The sequence below is a fragment of the Phalangium opilio genome, unplaced genomic scaffold, assembly GCF_054372755.1.
Source record: "Phalangium opilio isolate 3A_F unplaced genomic scaffold, DU_Popi_V2 ptg000009l_1, whole genome shotgun sequence".
Taxonomy (NCBI): domain Eukaryota; kingdom Metazoa; phylum Arthropoda; class Arachnida; order Opiliones; family Phalangiidae; genus Phalangium; species Phalangium opilio.
Genome location: NW_028324146.1, coordinates 7482008 through 7500806, shown reverse-complemented (window position 1 = coordinate 7500806; position 18799 = coordinate 7482008). Strand labels below are relative to the sequence as shown.

At 38.7% G+C, this 18799-nt stretch overlaps 3 protein-coding genes across 4 annotated transcripts; 2 read left to right on the top strand and 1 right to left on the bottom strand.

Annotated features, from left to right (window-relative positions):
• The first annotated feature begins 1219 nt into the window (after positions 1 to 1219).
• LOC149713619 (uncharacterized) lies at positions 1220 to 6586 on the top strand. Its single transcript, XM_089844063.1, has one exon. It carries the CDS (start codon positions 1220 to 1222, stop codon positions 6584 to 6586), a length of 5367 nt encoding a protein of 1788 aa, XP_089700189.1.
• Positions 6587 to 11303: 4717 nt separating this feature from the next.
• On the top strand, positions 11304 to 13197 carry LOC149713618 (uncharacterized). The gene is made up of 2 exons (XM_089843909.1): positions 11304 to 12021; positions 12087 to 13197. The coding sequence occupies exons 1-2, from the start codon at positions 11310 to 11312 to the stop codon at positions 12992 to 12994; spliced, it is 1620 nt and encodes a 539-aa protein (XP_089700035.1). The 5' UTR covers positions 11304 to 11309; the 3' UTR covers positions 12995 to 13197.
• Positions 13198 to 13402: 205 nt separating this feature from the next.
• Positions 13403 to 16623, bottom strand: LOC149713617 (uncharacterized). 2 transcript variants are annotated; one of them, XM_089843907.1, is made up of 3 exons: positions 16097 to 16623; positions 15507 to 16026; positions 13403 to 15434 (listed from the first exon to the last, which is right to left on the bottom strand). In XM_089843907.1, the coding sequence occupies exons 2-3, from the start codon at positions 15665 to 15667 to the stop codon at positions 13508 to 13510; spliced, it is 2088 nt and encodes a 695-aa protein (XP_089700033.1). In that variant the 5' UTR covers positions 15668 to 16026; positions 16097 to 16623; the 3' UTR covers positions 13403 to 13507. The 2 variants fall into 2 exon arrangements, with proteins under 2 accessions (XP_089700033.1, XP_089700034.1); XM_089843908.1 differs by lacking the exon at positions 16097 to 16623 and having other exon boundaries at positions 15507 to 16072.
• Between the last annotated feature and the right edge of the window lie 2176 nt (positions 16624 to 18799).

Here is an 18799-nt window from a genome sequence, read left to right as displayed (position 1 = left end):
CTTTTCAAAAATAGAAGTTGCCATTTTACGATCTGATTAAGCTAGTTTTCCATTCCTATTGGTCTGTGTTCTCCGCGTTAACACATGTACATATTAATGCTTTGAAATCGCAATATATCTTCTATTTTAAATTTGTACGGGAAACACGGAATCACGATCTTTAAGCCTAAATTAATTAGAAATTTAGAAAATCCTATCGGATAATAATAATTTTTCGTTTGGGATGCTACGTCGAATGTAATGGAAAATTAAATGAAGCCATCTCTCCTCGCTTTAATCTAATTGGCCATTCCCCAATCGTTTACGGATAGACATAAGTGGCATTGAAGCAATAAGTAAGAAACGCACCCAACGTTTAAAATTAATGTATGTTAATTTCCGATTAAAATTGATATCCATTAAACTCAATTTGATATTTTTTGTCAATGAAGACCAGCTTAAATTAAAGAAGAAATCAAGCCTTGAGGGTAATGTGGGCGAGCCAATGGGTATTTAGCAAAAATTCAATGGGAAGTTCATATCCTACTTAATGCTACTATGTCACTTGGGAAAAGAGGACTAAGCGAGGTCAGGGTGGGAAAGTATGAGGAGACCTGGATGCTTTCGAAGCTGAAACGTTTCAATGAAAATCAAATAATTGAATATCAATAATTATTTTCTGGGCCAATCTGCCTAGTCAATTATAATGGAACTTTTTCGCCCTGTACCAATTCGCGCCATAAACGGCGGCAACTTTCGCCCTTAGTTAGCCTTTGTATCTCATTTAACTGATCCAGATATGGATGCTACAAAATAACCAGTGGATCTTCTACACTGCACTGAGACACCTTTACACAAGAAAATTGTAAATCGTTTTCATAAAATTATCTATTCAAAAATATCGAATCCTGTAGAATAATTTTATGTTAAGTTATAATTTTAGTTGGCCAAAAAATGAATATGATTTTTTTGTATATGATATCGACATTAGTTTTTTATGCTTCCCTTTTAACGATATATAAAGAAACTGTAAATGCAATAAGTTAACCACACTCTAGTAACAACCTCGAATGTAACATTTGTTTGACGCGCTAATAAAGCAAACTCTTTTAATTTAAACCACGACTTTAAGATTATTATATGGTGCCGAAAATCCGGGAGTTAATTTGAGAGTATCGGAGACGAAGTTAAAAGTTTAAATACACGATTTAGAGTTTAAATTACGCGAAAAGTATTCGGGATGGCGGACAAATTAGAAAAGTTACGGAGAAAACGCGGTAACGTGAAAGCGCAAGCGACGCAAGTCATGAAGGCAATAGAGTCGGAGTTGATGGCTACAGTTACTGACACCGAGCATTTGTCAGTACTTATCCGACAGCTGAGCAAAAAGGAAGAAATCCTGCTGAAGCTCAACGACGAAGTATTCAACGAAATTACTGATGTTAAAGAATTAGACAAGGAGGATCAATTAACGGGAGATTATCACGATGCACTAACCGAATGGGCAGAGAAGGCTACTTATCGTATATCTCAAATGGGAGCCGGAGGTCAGACAGCAGCAAGCAATACGCCAACGGGGTCAGTAAACTCTTTAAATCTGGGAGGAAATATAAATCAAGGTCAAGCAACAGTGAAATTACCCAAATACGTAATCAAGAATTTCAAGGGAGACATTACTCTTTGGAGGACATTTTGGAGCCAGTACAGCAATGCAGTACACGATAACCCTGACATGCCAAAGGTAGCCAAGTTTACCTACCTAAAATCATATCTGGAAGGTTTAGCAGCACAAGCGATCGCAGGATTGGCGGTCACGGACGAAAATTACGATGAAGCCATCGATATTTTGGTGAAAAGATTTGGGAATACGGAGGCAATCACACACACGCACATCAGGAAGTTGATGAGCATACCTGAAGTCAAACGGTCTACGGATACAACAGGTCTACGGGAACTCCACGATGCATGCGAAGTAGAAGTACGGAGCCTCAAGGCGTTGAACCTTGATACAGACGACTACAGCAAATTCCTCTGTCCAGTAATTCTTGGAAGACTGCCTCATGAATTATCATTGGAGTTCACACGCACAACTAAACAAGAAGATTGGAAGGTCTCAGAATTATTGCAGTTTCTTTGTCAAGAAGTCCGAAGTCGAGAACGTATGTCTGCCATAAATTCAGTGGAACCGTCTAGCGCAAGTGGAAGTCGGACATCGGAGGATCGAGAAATTACAAGGCAACATTACAACGGAGCAAAGAACTACGGTAATACGTCACGGAAAAGACCGGTATCAGCCTCAGCATTGGGGGTCGGAGCAGAACCAGTCACTTGCGTATTCTGCAAGACCGCAGATCACGAGTCAGAAGGTTGCCAATCTCTATCAGTCAAGGAAAAACGGGATGTCATCCACAGAGAAGGACGATGTTTCCTCTGCACAAAGCCTTACCATAACGCTCGAGTCTGTAGAAGTCGAAATAAACTTTCATGTAAACACTGCGGGAGGAAACACCATTCAGCCTTATGCGAATCAGAGTCGAAGACACTGGTACAAGGGAAGACTATGGAAGACAAGGAACATACCAAAAAGGATCAAGGAACTTCAGCAATATTAACAGCTACAGCCATCACGCCAAGTCCTAGTGGGAAGACTATATTACTACAAACGGCACAAGTACACGTTTCTAATGGCGGAAGTAGCACCAAACGAGTCCGTTGCATAATGGATAGCGGATCCCATCGAACGTTCATATGTGAAGATCTTTCGAGAGAACTTGAACTACATGAAATTGGATACGAAAATCTGGATATCTTCGCCTTCAATAATGCAAACCCGGAGAGAGTACGACAACGAAGAGTGAAGGTTATTTTGGAAAATCCCATGGTACTTGGTAAGAAGATAGAAATAGAAGCCCTAGAAACTAAGAGCATCTGTAGTGCCATGATATCGGTTCCTGGAGAGGAAGTTACTAAAACGTTACGCCAGAGAGGATTGCAAATAGCAGACGATCAACAAGACCCGGAAGCTGTAAAGGGGCCTCCAGGAATCCTTCTTGGTTCTGACTACTATTGGACGGTGGTGATTGGGAAAACCGTGAGATTGGGAGCTTCTCTCGTTGCACTAGAAACCAAATTCGGCTGGGCTCTACAAGGACCAACTAACGTATCTTCACTATCCATTGGAGTAAACATGATTGCCACAAACACAAATCCAGACATGGAGAAGGAAATAGCGGAGACGATAAAGGCATTCTGGAGTCTTGATTCTATGGGGATTACGGAGAACCAAGGAAGGTCGGCGACAGATCAAGAAACGCTTGAAGAATTCCGGAAGTCAATCACCTACAAGGATAACCGTTACGAAGTAGCACTGCCATGGACAGAAGATAAACACGCACTCGGATCAAATTACAACTTGGCAAGATGTCGCACTGAAAACCTAAGAAAGAGGTTTTGCAAGGATCCTTTTTTGTTTGCCCAGTTCCGAGAGGTCATTCAAGAGCAAGAGAGACTTGGGATCATAGAAGAAGTTCCAGAGTTAGAAGAAGATTATGGAAACCCTAAGTACTACTTACCTTACCATGGAGTCTTCCGATCGCAAGCCACAACAACAAAACTCCGAATTGTCAACGATGCCTCAAGTCACGAAAATGGAGTACCGTCATTGAACGATTGTTTAAGACAAGGTCCGAACTTAAACCCTGAAGTCTTGGATGTCCTAATTCGCTTCCGGACACATACGATTGCCTTTACATCAGACATCGAGAAGGCGTTTCTACAGATATCACTAAAGCCTGCCGATCGAGACTGCGTACGCTTTCTTTGGTGCAACGATCCCAGTCCGACTGAAAAACTGAAGACCTACAGAATCACAAGAGTACCCTTTGGGGTTAAGTCCAGTCCTTTCCTGCTATCGGCCACAATTGGATATCACCTTGATCAGCATAAGGAGGAGCATGAAGATATCTGCGCACGTCTACGAAGAGATATCTACGTTGATGATTTTGTGTCTGGAGGCGACGGAAGAGCTCAGGTGGAGACCATCTACCATGATTCAAATGCAATACTCAAGTCAGCCGGAATGAAGCTAAGAAAATGGAGGACTAACGACATGGAGCTCCAAACTCAATGGAATCACGAGCAAGACATTCATGACGATAGCAAACGAATCCAATGCAAAGACACCATTTCTCATGAAAAGGTTCTTGGCCTGATCTGGAACTCTGAAACTGACAGCTGGGTCTTCGACTTGACAAGCCTCTTGCCATACCTTGCGAACTGCACAACGACCAAACGGAGTGTACTTCAAGCTGTCGCACGGATATTCGATCCCATTGGATTTCTAACGCCTTTCATAATTACCGTAAAAATGCTCTTTCAACGAATATGGGAGCTTGGATTAAACTGGGATGATGCCTTACCCGAAGCCATGGCCAATCAATTCGAACAATGGCGAGACGAGTTACCAAGCCTGAATCTGATTTCAATTTCACGTCATTATTTCGGAGGTCACCCAGAGACTGAATTGGATAAAGTAGATCTGCACATCTTCTGCGACGCTAGCGAGAAGGCCTATGCCACCGTAGCATATGTCCGTTATACCACCACAGAAGGGAAAATTGGAGTATCTCTGGTGGCTTCCAAATCAAAGGTCGCACCCCTAAAACGACTAACACTTCCACGACTGGAATTGATGGGTGCAATCCTGGCGGCACGATTGGTCACTTACCTCAAACCGAATTTCCTAAAGAAACTCAATGACATCAGATTATGGACAGACTCTTCTATTGCGTTGCACTGGATCAAGGGTTCTGCCGTGCAGTGGAAACCATTCATCTCAAATAGAGTGACGGAAGTGCAATCGCTTACGGAACCAAGAATGTGGGGCCACGTTAGAGGAAGAGAAAATCCCGCTGACCTTCCAACACGAGGAGCGAATATTGATACCTTGGCAAGCAGCAGTATTTGGTGGCATGGACCGGATTGGCTCAGACAAGAAGAAAAATTATGGCCGAAGCCGACTGTTGAAACTCCTTGCAACATCACAATCAAGACAGAAAAACGAACGAAATACCAGGACGTAGCACAAGGATCCTGTATCGTATCGCCAAGAGAAACCCTACTAGATCTAAAAACGTGTAGCTCCTACCGAAGGATTTTAAGGATATCAGCATGGGTCTGGAGATTCGTTACAAACTGTCGAAAGGCGAAAACTGACAGAATTCAAGGAGCTCTCTCGGCCGAGGAACTCAACAAAGCGGAGATGACCTGGGTACAACAAGCCCAAAGCGAAGACTTCGGCAAGGAAATTCAGCTGCTGAAGAATGGACAATCACTACAAGAGAACTCTAAAATACGTGACCTCAATCCACTACTAGACGAAAATGGACTTATATGCGTAGGAGGAAGGTTGGACAAAGGGGCATTCACGTATCGAGAAAAACATCCCTGGGTGTTGTCAAAGGATAATCACTTAACGAAGTTATTAGTGATGCATTATCATGAACGGAACGGACACGCGGGACTCAGTTTAACTATCTCGGACATCAGAGAACGATTTTGGATACCTCGTGGACGCCAGGAAGTCAAATCAATAATTAAGAGATGTGTTTTCTGTAAACAATTCAACGTCCAGGCAGGCCAAATGCAAGCAGCACCACTTCCAGCCGACAGGATAACCGAGACTCCACCATTTGAAACCTCTGGCGTTGATTTCGCCGGACCTTTATACGTTCGAAACGGAAAGAAACTGGAGAAGACATACATCACCCTTTTCACCTGTGCTGTTACGAGGGCCCTACATCTAGAGCTGGTCACCAACCTTTCCACGGAGAAGTTTCTACTTGCGTTCAGTAGATTCATAGCAAGACGCGGTATACCCAAAATTATGTACTCCGATAATGCACGTACTTTCAAGCGAGCTGACCGAGATGTCCAGGAATTATGGCAAAAACTAAGAAGTCCGGAAGTGAAGGAGTTCATTGGCAACAAGGGTATTACTTGGAAATACATAACAGAAAGAGCGGCATGGCACGGAGGCTTCTGGGAACGTTTAGTACGCACAACGAAAGGCTGCTTGAAAAGAATCCTGGGGCGAGCCACTTTGGGATACGAAGAGCTGGAGACAACACTCATGGAAGTAGAGGCGATCGTCAATTCCAGGCCTATTTCCTTCGTATATAACGAGCCTGGTGAACCATCTCCCTTGACCCCTGGACACTTTCTCATTGGACAGAGACTCATGGCCTTACCCTCCAGAACGTTCCCGATCTCAGAGCCGATTCCTACTACTAGACAACACTTGATGAAAAGACTGCGTTATCGCCAAAATCTCCTCGACCGCTATTGGGCAAGATGGAAATCGGAGTATTTGTTCGAACTTCGCTCAGCGCACCATGTGAACCAGCCAAGGAGGGAAACTATCCTAAAGATCGGAGACGTAGTCCTCGTACATGAGGACAAAACCCCAAGACTATCCTGGAAAATGGGAGTAATCGAAGAAACATTCAAGGGGAGAGACAACAACATTCGATCATGTATGGTTAGAGTAAATGGTGGTCAACGCCTGCGTCGCCCTCTTCAACTACTCTATCCCTTGGAGATAAATTAGTCATATGTAAATAACAAAAATAGTTAGAATATGGATGAGCTTCACTCATCGGCGGGCAGTGTAGAATAATTTTATGTTAAGTTATAATTTTAGTTGGCCAAAAAATGAATATGATTTTTTTGTATATGATATCGACATTAGTTTTTTATGCTTCCCTTTTAACGATATATAAAGAAACTGTAAATGCAATAAGTTAACCACACTCTAGTAACAACCTCGAATGTAACATTTGTTTGACGCGCTAATAAAGCAAACTCTTTTAATTTAAACCACGACTTTAAGATTATTATAAATCCATTTTAGTATATGAAAACACGTCAAAACACAAATCTCATTAAAATTTCAGGTAGTTTGGATCAGTAGCACAGAGGGTCTGGCCAAAATACCTATCATCTCCCTTAGAACTTAATGCAAATTTTGGTTTCATAGTGGCAATTAAGCTCCTCGCCGCCTAACCTGACTGTTGCGCACACTTGCGATGCATGGTGAGGCTGCGGTCGAGAAACTCTACTCATCACCGCTTTCTTCGAGTTATTTGATGACCAAAGTTGACGCCTGTAACAACGATATACATTGTGGGGTGTGCGAATACCTTTTTTTGGGTATTGAACCAGATACCGAATACCAAAAAATTTTCTTTATCAAATACCGAATCCAATAGTATATTCCAAATCGAATACCGAACAGTTAGGCCTTGGTAAATTTTTAACTAACCAATTAATCGGGAATTGTTAAACCAAGTATTCGCGAATAGTTAAACCAAGTATTCGCGAATAGTTAAACCAAGTATTCGCGAACAGTTAAACCTAGTATTCGCGAACAGTTAAACCTAGTATTCGCGAATAGTTAAACCTAGTATTCGCGAATAGTTAAGCCTAGTATTCGCGAACAGTTAAGCCTAGTATTCGCGAATAGTTAAGCCTAGTATTCGCGAACAGTTAAGCCTAGTATTCGCGAACAGTTAAGCCTAGTATTCGCGAACAGTTAAGCCTAGTATTCGCGAACAGTTAAGCCTAGTATTCGCGAACAGTTAAGCCTAGTATTCGCGAACAGTTAAGCCTAGTATTCGCGAACAGTTAAGCCTAGTATTCGCGAACAGTTAAGCCTAGTATTCGCGAACAGTTAAGCCTAGTATTCGCGAACAGTTAAGCCTAGTATTCGCGAATATTTAAGCCTAGTATTCGCGAATATTTAAGCCTAATATTCGCAAATAGTTAAGCCTAGTTCAATTGAAACGGTTAACCGCACACCTCAGTATGTAAAGTTTGTAAAGTGTCCAATGAATTATTAAAATACAAAGTTATACTTTATTTAGCATAAATTACTAATAAAATAGGGCTTACCTTAATGAACTTCCATTCCCGAGTCACGTTATCGTGAAACAGTAAACTAACCCTAAAAAATGTGGAAAAAATAGTCTGGTATTTGAAGGATCACGAAACAGATGGCGTACACCTAAACATTTAGGTTAAAAGTTATTGCACTGACCTATGACAATAATTGACTAACAATCTGCCACCATGGATTAATATTTAGGGAGACCAAACTGCAATGCAGTGCAATTTAAAGGAAAGCTTGATTCTCACTCCAATAACAATAATGTAATATGCTTTGTAACGACTATTGAAATTAAAAAGTTTTTTATTTTGGAATTTTTTATATTATTTTTTATTTGTTTTTTGGAATAATTATTTTAAGCTATGAATCACGTGAACGACGGTATTCTTGACTTCTTCCATATAATCTCTCTTGGTTAAACGATATAAAAGGCAAAGTTTTTCGAACGAAATATGCAAATCAGATTTCAAGTCTCTTATCCATAGTCAGCACTGGTGATATTGAGTAATGGCTCGCACTAAAACAGGACCGAAGGATATGCGCAATGTTACAATTAGGAAGAGGAAAGTCGATAAACCGGAAATTCCAAGATCGATTGACCATGGTAAATATGTAGAATAATCTGGGCTATACCGTCTTATTTCCACAGAAAAGAAACTGTATTTGAAATACAGATCTTTGGGGTTTCTCTTCCAATCGCCCGCCTTACATTGATCACTTTGAAGTTTCTATTGACCTTGATAGGCTAGAATCCTAGTTAACCTCTCCTCATGCACGCCACTCACGTAGTTGTTAAGACCCAGGTTCTAACAGACTGGCACGTCTAAGAATAGAACATACTTTAATTCTTGATAATTTTATGCGTCATTTGATCTTCTCGGGTCAATCGTGGCTTGAAAATAAAGATAGCACGTGTGATAATTTAATGGGGCGTATTTTCAAGGAATTTGTTTGAAAGTTGAAATTAACGTTTCTCATTTTAACTTGAATGTTTACTCGGAAATGAACTGTGACTGTGCATGAAGAAGAGGTCTAAAATTTGCTTATCAACTACAAATGACTACAAAAGTGATGTTTTTATTTATAGCAATTGTGAAGAAAAGTAGGCACCCACGACAAACAGTTTCGAGTCGTGCCGAACTGATCCTGCCAGTTCCACGCGTGAAACGTAGACAACAAGATGGCAGCTACGCTTTCAGTTACCGAAAAGACGCGGTTGTAGCCTTGACCGCGGCTCTGAAATAATGGAAATTTCCTCTGCGAAAGCTCGCGAGGAGAAGAAAGGCCGCATCACTCCTCGGCACATTATGTTGGCCCTCGAAGAAGACCATGATTTGAAAGCATGGCACAACCATCGCTTCCAGTGGTGTATGGCCTAAATTAATAACATATCCGAAGGAAAAGAAGAGCGCATAAAAAAAACAATAGTTACTTATTTTGGTTTTAGTTTAAATTCAACGTTTTCAAATATAATTGTTTAATCTTACATTTTATTAGGTCTATTTGGTTTATAGTTTTTGGAAAAAATTTAAAAATTTTATTTTAAACGGTAATAAAATTTTTTACGTACATTTAGTGTTATAAATTTCTCTATTCCATTCTTGACCTACGAAATATATCGTGATTTAGATGAATCGAGGCATTAGAGGGGAGTTTACATGGTCAATAAGCTATTATGAAGTACTACTATTTTAAATAATCTTTTAAAACTGACGCAATAAGTTTCAATTCCAGACATCAGTCCGTGAAATAACTTATTAGTTTTATTATCTTTTAAAGAAAATAGATTAGAAATTCATTTTGAATAAAATGACATTTAAATTAATCATTAAAATACTTCAAATTAAATATGAGCTAAAACTCTTATAAATTTCCAAACACGGTGAGAGTAAGGACGGCCCTATAACTCCAAAAATTTAACCGCCCTTCCTTCCCCCTTTGGGGGTGGCGGGGTAAAATTTTTGGCGTTATAGGGCCGTCCCGGGAACAGGGAATTGATGACGTCACGTATCACGTGACGTTGTTAGCGGGAAATTTGAAAAGTTGCGCCATATTCATTAATATCTCAACAATTTACTGTAAAATGTTTATTTACCCTTATTTCAATATAAATATATCTTTTTAAGCATCATTTTACAATAATATTAAAGAATATGTTACTGATTATGGCCTTTTTCACCATTCTTTTATATTCATATAAGTTATTCCCTTGATATCGGAGAAAAATTAGCAATAAACACTTCCACAAAGTGCCGTCTTTTGACGCTACTTTCAGCTTTCGGAAAGCCACGATTGGTGTGGAAGTCGAATGGGAATTCGGACCAAGGGCAGGGAAAAACATGACGATCTGAAGAAACATTTATTCGACAGCGAAGATCTGGTTTACAAGCAAAGCTTTAATAGTTTCATCTAACACAATTAGGGCCATTACAATAATATCAGGATTGCATGGAGGGGCTGGAAAAGCTAAGGGGCTCTCGTTGTACCCTTGATGGTGGAAACATAAGGCGAGTCCTTTTAAATTTTTTTTTTAAAATTGAGAAGTGTAGCTCCTCCCCCTACGTCTGTTTAGCTGTCTACCGAAGGCGGAAAATGTCATGACTCGTTAAAAAAGGCATGGCAGAAGTGACCTTTTAGATTTTAAATGCGCTGATTCGCCGCCGTTCGCGTTCATATTCGATTCTGTAAGCCTAGGCAGAGGACCTAGGGTAGAGGGTGGAGAATTATAGCAAACAAGTTTTTTTGGCAGCCAATGAATGAATAAAAATGTTTTAAGTGGTAAATTTGATTTTTACGTCAGGCCATGACGTCACTAGCGTAAATTAAGCCACAGTTGTTTCCAAGAACATTTCACACCGATTAGGATTTGACATTAGCCATTCCAACCCCTCCATACATTCCTGATAATATACTAAGCCGAATGTAAACCATTCTTTTGGTTTTTAGCCACATCGTACATTGATATACGATGAGGCTATTAGTTTGTCCCGCGAGCCTGTGGTGGGTGTGGTGGTGGTGGTAGCAAAAGTATATAGATCTATAAAAACAAAAAGTACAGTTCATGAGCAATTCCCTGCCTTTGGCTGTAGACGGCATGTAAACTGAGAAGCTAACGGTCCTCCTCTCAACCCCAACACGAACTAACCAATCGGAGAAGCGGTTTTTGACGTCATAGGTTTATCGATTTTTTTTCTGAAAATAGTACATCACGCTGACGCCCCAAACGTTAATTCTTTGTACTAGTCTAGTAGCGTCTGCTATCGTTTCTGCTAGAATATAACAGTCAAAAATGGAAAACGACGTATCTGTCGACTTAATTTTAAAAGACTTTGAAAATAATGATTTTTTTACAACGGACCCGTCGGAAAAGAGGAAAAAACAGATTATGTTTATGAAGGATTCTGGCTCTTTAAAGGGAACTGTAGAAAATATGAATATACAATATAATTTACTCTATTCAAAACATGAAGGAGATCGCGGAGGTTATTCGGCTTTTTTATATTCATGGTGCAAGTGGGTTCACAATTTAGTCTTTTCTGAAACTGGAACAGATCCAGTAATCTTATGTGATGACGAATGTGAAAGTGAATTACTAAATGTTATTCAGTGGGTGGGTTGGCGGTTCATTGATCTTAAGGCCAGTGACAAACAAATCAATGATGTTCTACCACAAAAGCGGTCTTATGACCAAACATTTATAGAATACGAGGAAGACATAATCGCTGCAAAAACATCTAAATTGAGACATTTAAAAACCGACAGGCTTTATACAATAAATAGGCTGGTTGGTGGAGTTATGGGAGAGATCTGGTCTGTTAACAAAGAAGGGATGCAAATTCTTAAAAAAATTAAAAAGGGCAAAAAACCTTTAAGTGCAAAGCAAAGGGATAAGGCACACTTGTTGTATAGAATTGCTTTATCAATAAGAAATACTGAACAACTAGTCTCAGAAATTCCATCAGTTATAAGAATGATCAACAGAGGCGGATTATTTATTGCGCATCCAACATTGATACCGTTTGTATCTCGCTTATGCAAAATGGTTGTGGACCTATATAGATATTGGTCAACTACTCCAACCCCCGGGAAAACAATTAGTAAGTAATTTTAGTCCTTTTGGTAAGCTTTTATATCCCTGATTTTGAAACCTTTACTATTGCAGAGGAGACCACAAAAATTATAAGAGAGGATGAATCTTTGAAAGCACAATTTCACGCAATAGTGTCGGAAATTCCTGAAGTTCAGGAACATGGATTTACAACTAGTCAGTTGGAAGACTTCAGAATAATATTTCAAAGGAAATTGGTCCACGCCAAGTTGGCTGACCTCATAAGAGGTGCAACACGTCGGAGAAACGAAAGGAGGGGTAATCGAGGTGTAGGAGGGCAAAATTTACGGTGTATGCTGTATGGGACTAAGAAAAAAACTGTGATTAACAAAAAGGTTGTGATTAACAAAAAAAATGTGATTAGCAAAAAAAATGTGATTAGCAAAATAAATGTAATTAAGAAAAAAAAGGTGATTAACAAAAAAGAGATAAACAAACAAAATGTGATAAACAAACAAAATGTGATAGACAAACAAAATGTGATAGACAAACAAAATGTGATAAACAAAAAAAAATTTGATAAACAAAATAAGTCTCAAAAACAAAAAAGTCCTTATGAAGATGAAAACTGCCATAAACAAAACATCTTGGATCCTGATCTTCCAAATCAAGACACAGACTGCAGCAACACTCAAATAATAAGCCCAACTAGGCCAATCAAGTCAAGTTCTTTCAGAGCACCTAGAAAATTAAGAGACATTGAAGATAACTTACTCTCGGAGAACACTCAAATTAACAGCATAAACAATGATTCAACTACGCCAAACAAATTAATAGAAGCTGAAAAAACGTCAAAAAATAGATTAATAGCAGGGGAAAGCGAGTGCAGCAACAAAGGCATAGTAAGCCCAACGCCATCAACTTCTGGGTTTACTATCGAAGGACATGTAGGGGAAATAACGAGATCAAGATCAGGGAGACATATTAAAAAGAAACAATTAAAAGACTTTTGTTACCATTAAAATTTTATGGTACTATTTTAAAATGTGTAATTGTCACCAAGCGTATATAGATCAAGTATAGTTGTTGACGTTTTGATGGTTGTTATATAGTTTGGTTATATAAGTTCCTGTTCTTATAATTTTATTGAATGTTATGACACCTTAGTTCCTATTATAATTTTAACTGAATGTTAAAAGTTAAAATACCTAAATAGATTGTTAAATACAAAATAAGAACATATATTGAATGTTAAAAGTTATAACACCTTAGTTCCTATTTTTATAATTTTAACTGAATGTTAAAAGTTAAAATACCTAAATAGATTGTTAAATACAAAATAAGAACATATCTTATTTTGACTCTTACGATGCAATTTGAAAATATGTCAAATAGAAAATATTGCTGATAATAAGTCGAGAACAATGAAATTTTTTTAAAAACTTTTCTAAAACCTTTATTACTTTTATAAAGTTGTATAGTTTTCCGAAAATGCAACTACATTGGGAATGAAAGGAGATACGAAAATTCAATTCCTATTTTTCACAAATATCCAAGCCAACTTTGCGGTAAGATGCCTCTGCATTTTGAGAGGTTTTTGTGCACCCCTTAATCAATAAGGCTCGTCGCGCGTTGCTATAGTTTAAACTTGTTAATTTACCGGCTGTTACATATTTCATTTGGCTGAATAGAGTTTCTACCGCAGAGCCGTTTAACCGAAGAGGATAAATGTATTTTGAAGGATGGCGCGTCGTGAAATCTTGCAAGTAGTCAATGAAACCATAAATAGATATTCGAAGAAGCTCAAATGTTTGCCATGCAAGAAACTTGGGGTTATTTGTCATTTTCTTACTATCAGTCATTCGTTCAATCGCCCAATTTTCAAAATACTTTAGTCCATTTAACATGGATCTTATGGGTGGCGACTCTAGGCTATAAACTCGTTCCTTAGAGAGCAGGCCTTCTTCAAATATGTCATGACACGCTTTTAAAAAGTCATAGCAAGCCATCACATTTTCCCTGTCATTTGGGACGTCTTCAAACGTTGGATTGGCATAATTGTAAAGTTCTCCCATCACTTCCATTTGTTGCAAGATTCTAGCTGGGGTAACATTTAGTTTCGTCCAGGAATCACGGTCAATATGGGATTGCAGAAGACGCTTGACCTGAACCAATTCGCCACTGTCCCTTCTGTCATCTTCTCGCTTTTTCATTTCAGCAATTTGTTTCCACCCAAATCTTACACCTTGTTTTGTGAAATCTCTAGTTCCTTCATCTTGGGAATGATTTAAGGCATTTATCATATTCTTTAGTTGGTGGCTTGGGCACACCATCCAATAAATCCATCTCTCCTGGACACACCAATTTCTTATTTTTGTGCTGAACCGGAAATTTAATGATCCATCTTCATTCGCAGAAGGTTCGAGGGCTTTGCTGATACCTAAACTTTGTCTTAGGGAAGAAATGTTGCTGCTCCCTCCATCGCAAACGAAAACTCCTACCTCCAACCCTACAGAATGGAATGCGAAAACAGTCTTCAACAGTGTGCTAGTTATAGCTGCATGAGTGACTGGCTTCGAAAACATGAAATAGGGGCCTATAATGTCAAAAGATGTAGTGGTGCAGCGCCAAAGATATTGAAGAGCATATTCAGCTTCCAAAACTTCCGAGAGGTTTCTGACTTTGTATAAATCTTCTAAAGACGCATATTCATTGGGATCCATTGCAGCCCCCATGAATTCACCATTCGTTGAATTCCACATTAATTTTCCAATGATTTTGACCTCATCAAAAATCAATGCGCCTTCCTTGACAGGATTATAATATTCGGGGTGATCTCCAACGAACTCATCAAACCTTTTGGATTCCTTCTTGAGGTGAACAAGATCGATTCCTGGCTTACTTTCAATCTGTCTCACTTTGGCCTTTAAGGTGTGAGTACTTGGTAATTGCAAAACGTCAAATGATGCAAGAGCCTCGTACGCTGCAGGTGAACGAGAATAGACACTGAGCGCAATTCTATAAGTAAGTGGACTCCATCTGTTCCCTTGCGATCCTTTTCTACATTTTTCCTGATCATTCAAAAAGTCATTTTTTGTTGAGGGTTGACTGTTTAGCTCCCATGCTTTTCTTAATGCCAATCCAATAGTCTTGTTTTTTTTCATGGCTTCACTAAATATTTGATCCAAATCGTTACGTCCTTTCATGTTAATTTCAGCAACGATTTTTTTCATTTCCCCATCGTGTTCTTGGTTTAGTTCCAAGGAGGTCGCTATAAGTTTGCTTTCTAGATCCTTTACTTTTCGAACTAGTGATGATCGTTTGCGTTTACTTTGCAACAACCTTTTTCGCTTGGACTTGGGAGTCAAAATGGTAATCCTGCATCGTGAATCAACAGACTGCCTCTTTAGTTTGGATCTCGGGGTGACTTGTTCTTTTTTCTTTTTGCAATCCGTCATGTACCTGAAAGTAATGTGTTATGTTATTCCCAAGTCAAATTCAAGCTCCACAGCTTGGTGGATTGTAAGCTTTTACCAGTTAAGGCTACGACAATTTGTACATTGGTACAGCCTTTCCCGAATTTTTTCTTTAGCAGCATTGGGTGGAGGTACAAACCATACAAAACAATCAGTAGCTTGATAACGCTCAAATGGATAAACATGTTTTTGAAGCATTTTGGTACATTCCATCCCCATTGCTTCATCCTATTGGAGAGATCCATTGTTTTTTAAGTATTAAGTCACATTTAACAATGACAACATTAGAGTTCATCATACCTTCCTTATTCCAGTACAAAAAACGTATTTTTTATCCAGTGACGCCATGGCATTGGTGACTATTTCCACATTTAGGGTTTGAGTTTCAAAATTGTAGTACTTAATTTGTTCTACACCTTTGAAAAGTGTCAATATTGACAAGGTTCCATCACAAGAAAACAACAAGCGTCGCGGAGCATCATAATAATTTGCTACAGCCAGTAACCCATTCTCCTGGTAAATCTCAAGGTATTCCACAAGTCCATTATGGTCTTTTAAAATTCTAATAGAAGCTCCTGCTAAGCATATAATATGTCCAATTATTCATCAATTATTATTATTGCGAGGTAAACAAAAGGATTTACATACCTTGACTTAAACTCTCTGTAAATGTTTTTAAAGCTAATATGGCTGGAGAAATAAGTTCTAATTCATTGAACGTCGTATCAAACGCAGTGGCTTCTGTTGAAATTGATAGAGCTCGTCTTCGTTTGGGTCCAAAACTGTCATCGGCTGTGCAAGTCTCTTTATCCAAATATAACTTTCGTTTACGACTATTTTCAACTAGGTTTAAACTATTAAAGCAATTTATTTCTTCCCATTTCTGAGATGGTACGTTAAATCCAAAAATCTCCGTTTGAGTTTCAACATTTCTTATGTTTAAACCAAAGTCTGTCTGGATTTCAGCGCTAACTTTCACTAAGCCTTTGCTCTTTAACTCACTGGCGCTGGTTTCATACGTTTGTACACCAACATCTTCTTTAAATACTACATAAAAGTTACACTGAGTTTGCTGGTTTTTGGAAGTTATTGCATCCAATTGCGCTTGGCTTTTCTTCCGTGGCATTATTTGCTTTATTAATTGTCTTATTATGTCAAAAGATTGTAGAAACCGTTACCGGACTCACTGTAAAAACAAATGCAAGAGCCAAGAACCCGATATTATGACCCATAGCCCATTCGATCCGCGCTCCCGGTCCCGGACGCTGCGCTGCTCGCGCTATAGCGCTATAGCGCGAGCAGCGCAGCGTCGTGATGCGCGTAATCGAGTGGGCTATGTATGACCACAGACGCGATGCTTAACTAGATGACCAAGTTTTCTTGGCTCTACTTTGTGAGAGCCTTTTTACGCATGTACCTGTGCTACGGTCGTGAATGTAATCATACGCGGAGGGGGGTCGGCACTATTTTGAAATGAAGCGGGGATTCTCATATTACACGGCGCGAGGAAGAACCTATGAACTGTACTTTTTGTTTTTATAGATCTATATACTTTTGGTGGTAGTAGTAGTTTGGAATGTGGTCAGAGTTACCCAAAGAAATGGTTATATCAGAGCTAGCCGAAGAAATGGTTATTTTATGCCTTTGGCAGCATAAATTTTTCCTTTGTCATTGAAGGGAGAGTGAATGTGAGAGAATTGTGGTGAGGTGATATTTTTCGTTTTTGTACTTTAAAAGGATGGGAATTATAATAGTAAGTTTAAGCATTGCATTTAATTGTACTAGTAAGATTAATAATTTTGAATTGTGTTTTACGTTTGCCCGATATAGTTAAAGCGAGAGAGAGGATTATGGTATTGCCTTAATTTAAATTGGAGGTTTAATGCTCCCTTTAAAATCCCTGTCACCCGTCAACAATAAGGGTTTCACGCTTTGGGTGTACCCCATATGAGCAGTTCCCTGTAGAGCAGTTCTCGAAATAGCAACCGCGATTCCATAAAAACAGCTTAGTTTTTCAAAACTGCTGTTTTAGAAATAGCGGCTGCTATTTTGAGAAATAGCAGTGTTTGTCTTGAGTTTCGAGCATGTCTTAACAATACAGTTATATTCAATGGTTTCAAATACTACCTTTTCCGTGATCATTTAATCATTAATGTGACCTACTAACCTAACCTAACCTAACCTAACCTGACCTCACCTGACCTAATACTATTTAGTTGAAATAATCAACTTTAACCTAACCAAATTATCCATATCTGACCTAGTTCTTTTTGAGTTCTTATAACCCAGCTGGGCCAGCTTACACCATAATAAACAACTATAGTTTTTCGCATATCTGTTTATCCGCTCTTTAGAGAACTGCTGTAACGGTACGCCGCGTTTACGAGAACCGCTGTATCGGTAATTGCTGTAATGGGTAAACTGCCATTTCGGGAACCGCTATTTAGAGAACTGTTGTTATGAGGACCGCTATTATGAAATCCTCTCATATGGGAACTGCTCATATGAAGGCTTCCCTCACGCTTTCAATTCCGCTCCCCTATTTCAAAACTCAAAGAAATCGAGGGGATTTTTTAAAAGCAAAAGGAACTATATACCGACGTTACATTTGGAATGGTTTTAAGGCGGTGTTTATTATTAGAAGTTACGTTTATTTCTCCATAAATTGAGAAGAGTTTTAAAAGAAGGTACTAGCTTATCTTATAGGTACAGATATTACAATTATAACGTAAGTAAATTTATTGAAGTAAGGATTAGGGGGTTATAATTTTTTGTTAGGGCATCGAGGGGCTATTCACTGTGATTATCTGTACTTCATATAATGGGTATTTCGTTTTGCCACTGTTAAAGGTTGCGCATCGAGGGGAAATTCACTCAAATTTTCGGTGCTCCTGTTAAGTATGGTACGATGTGGCTGCTATTACGAGCCCTTGAGTCGTCTTGTTAAATTTGTGATAGTACGAAAATGGTTTATGTTCGTACTATTGCGATTATTTAACAGTATTTAATGGTTTAAGCTACATAAACCAGTGGTTTTAACATAAACCATTGAAATCCAAACCAAAATTATCTAAAATGAAAAAGTTCTTCAATTAATCCATTAGATTTCAAAATGGTTTTAATTTAAACCTTCCAGGGTTTGAGTTTTGGACAAAAAGTAAACACACATTTATGGTTTAAATTGAAACCTGTATTTTTCACAGTGTATAAAAGAATATTAGGTCTTTCTTCTAACAGTAGAACATAATGGATTTGATCTAAAATCAGAACATTGAGGCTAAGTGGACTAGAATTACAACATGATGGGGTTTGTGTCTAAAATTAGAATGTTTTTATTTCTAATATTAGAAT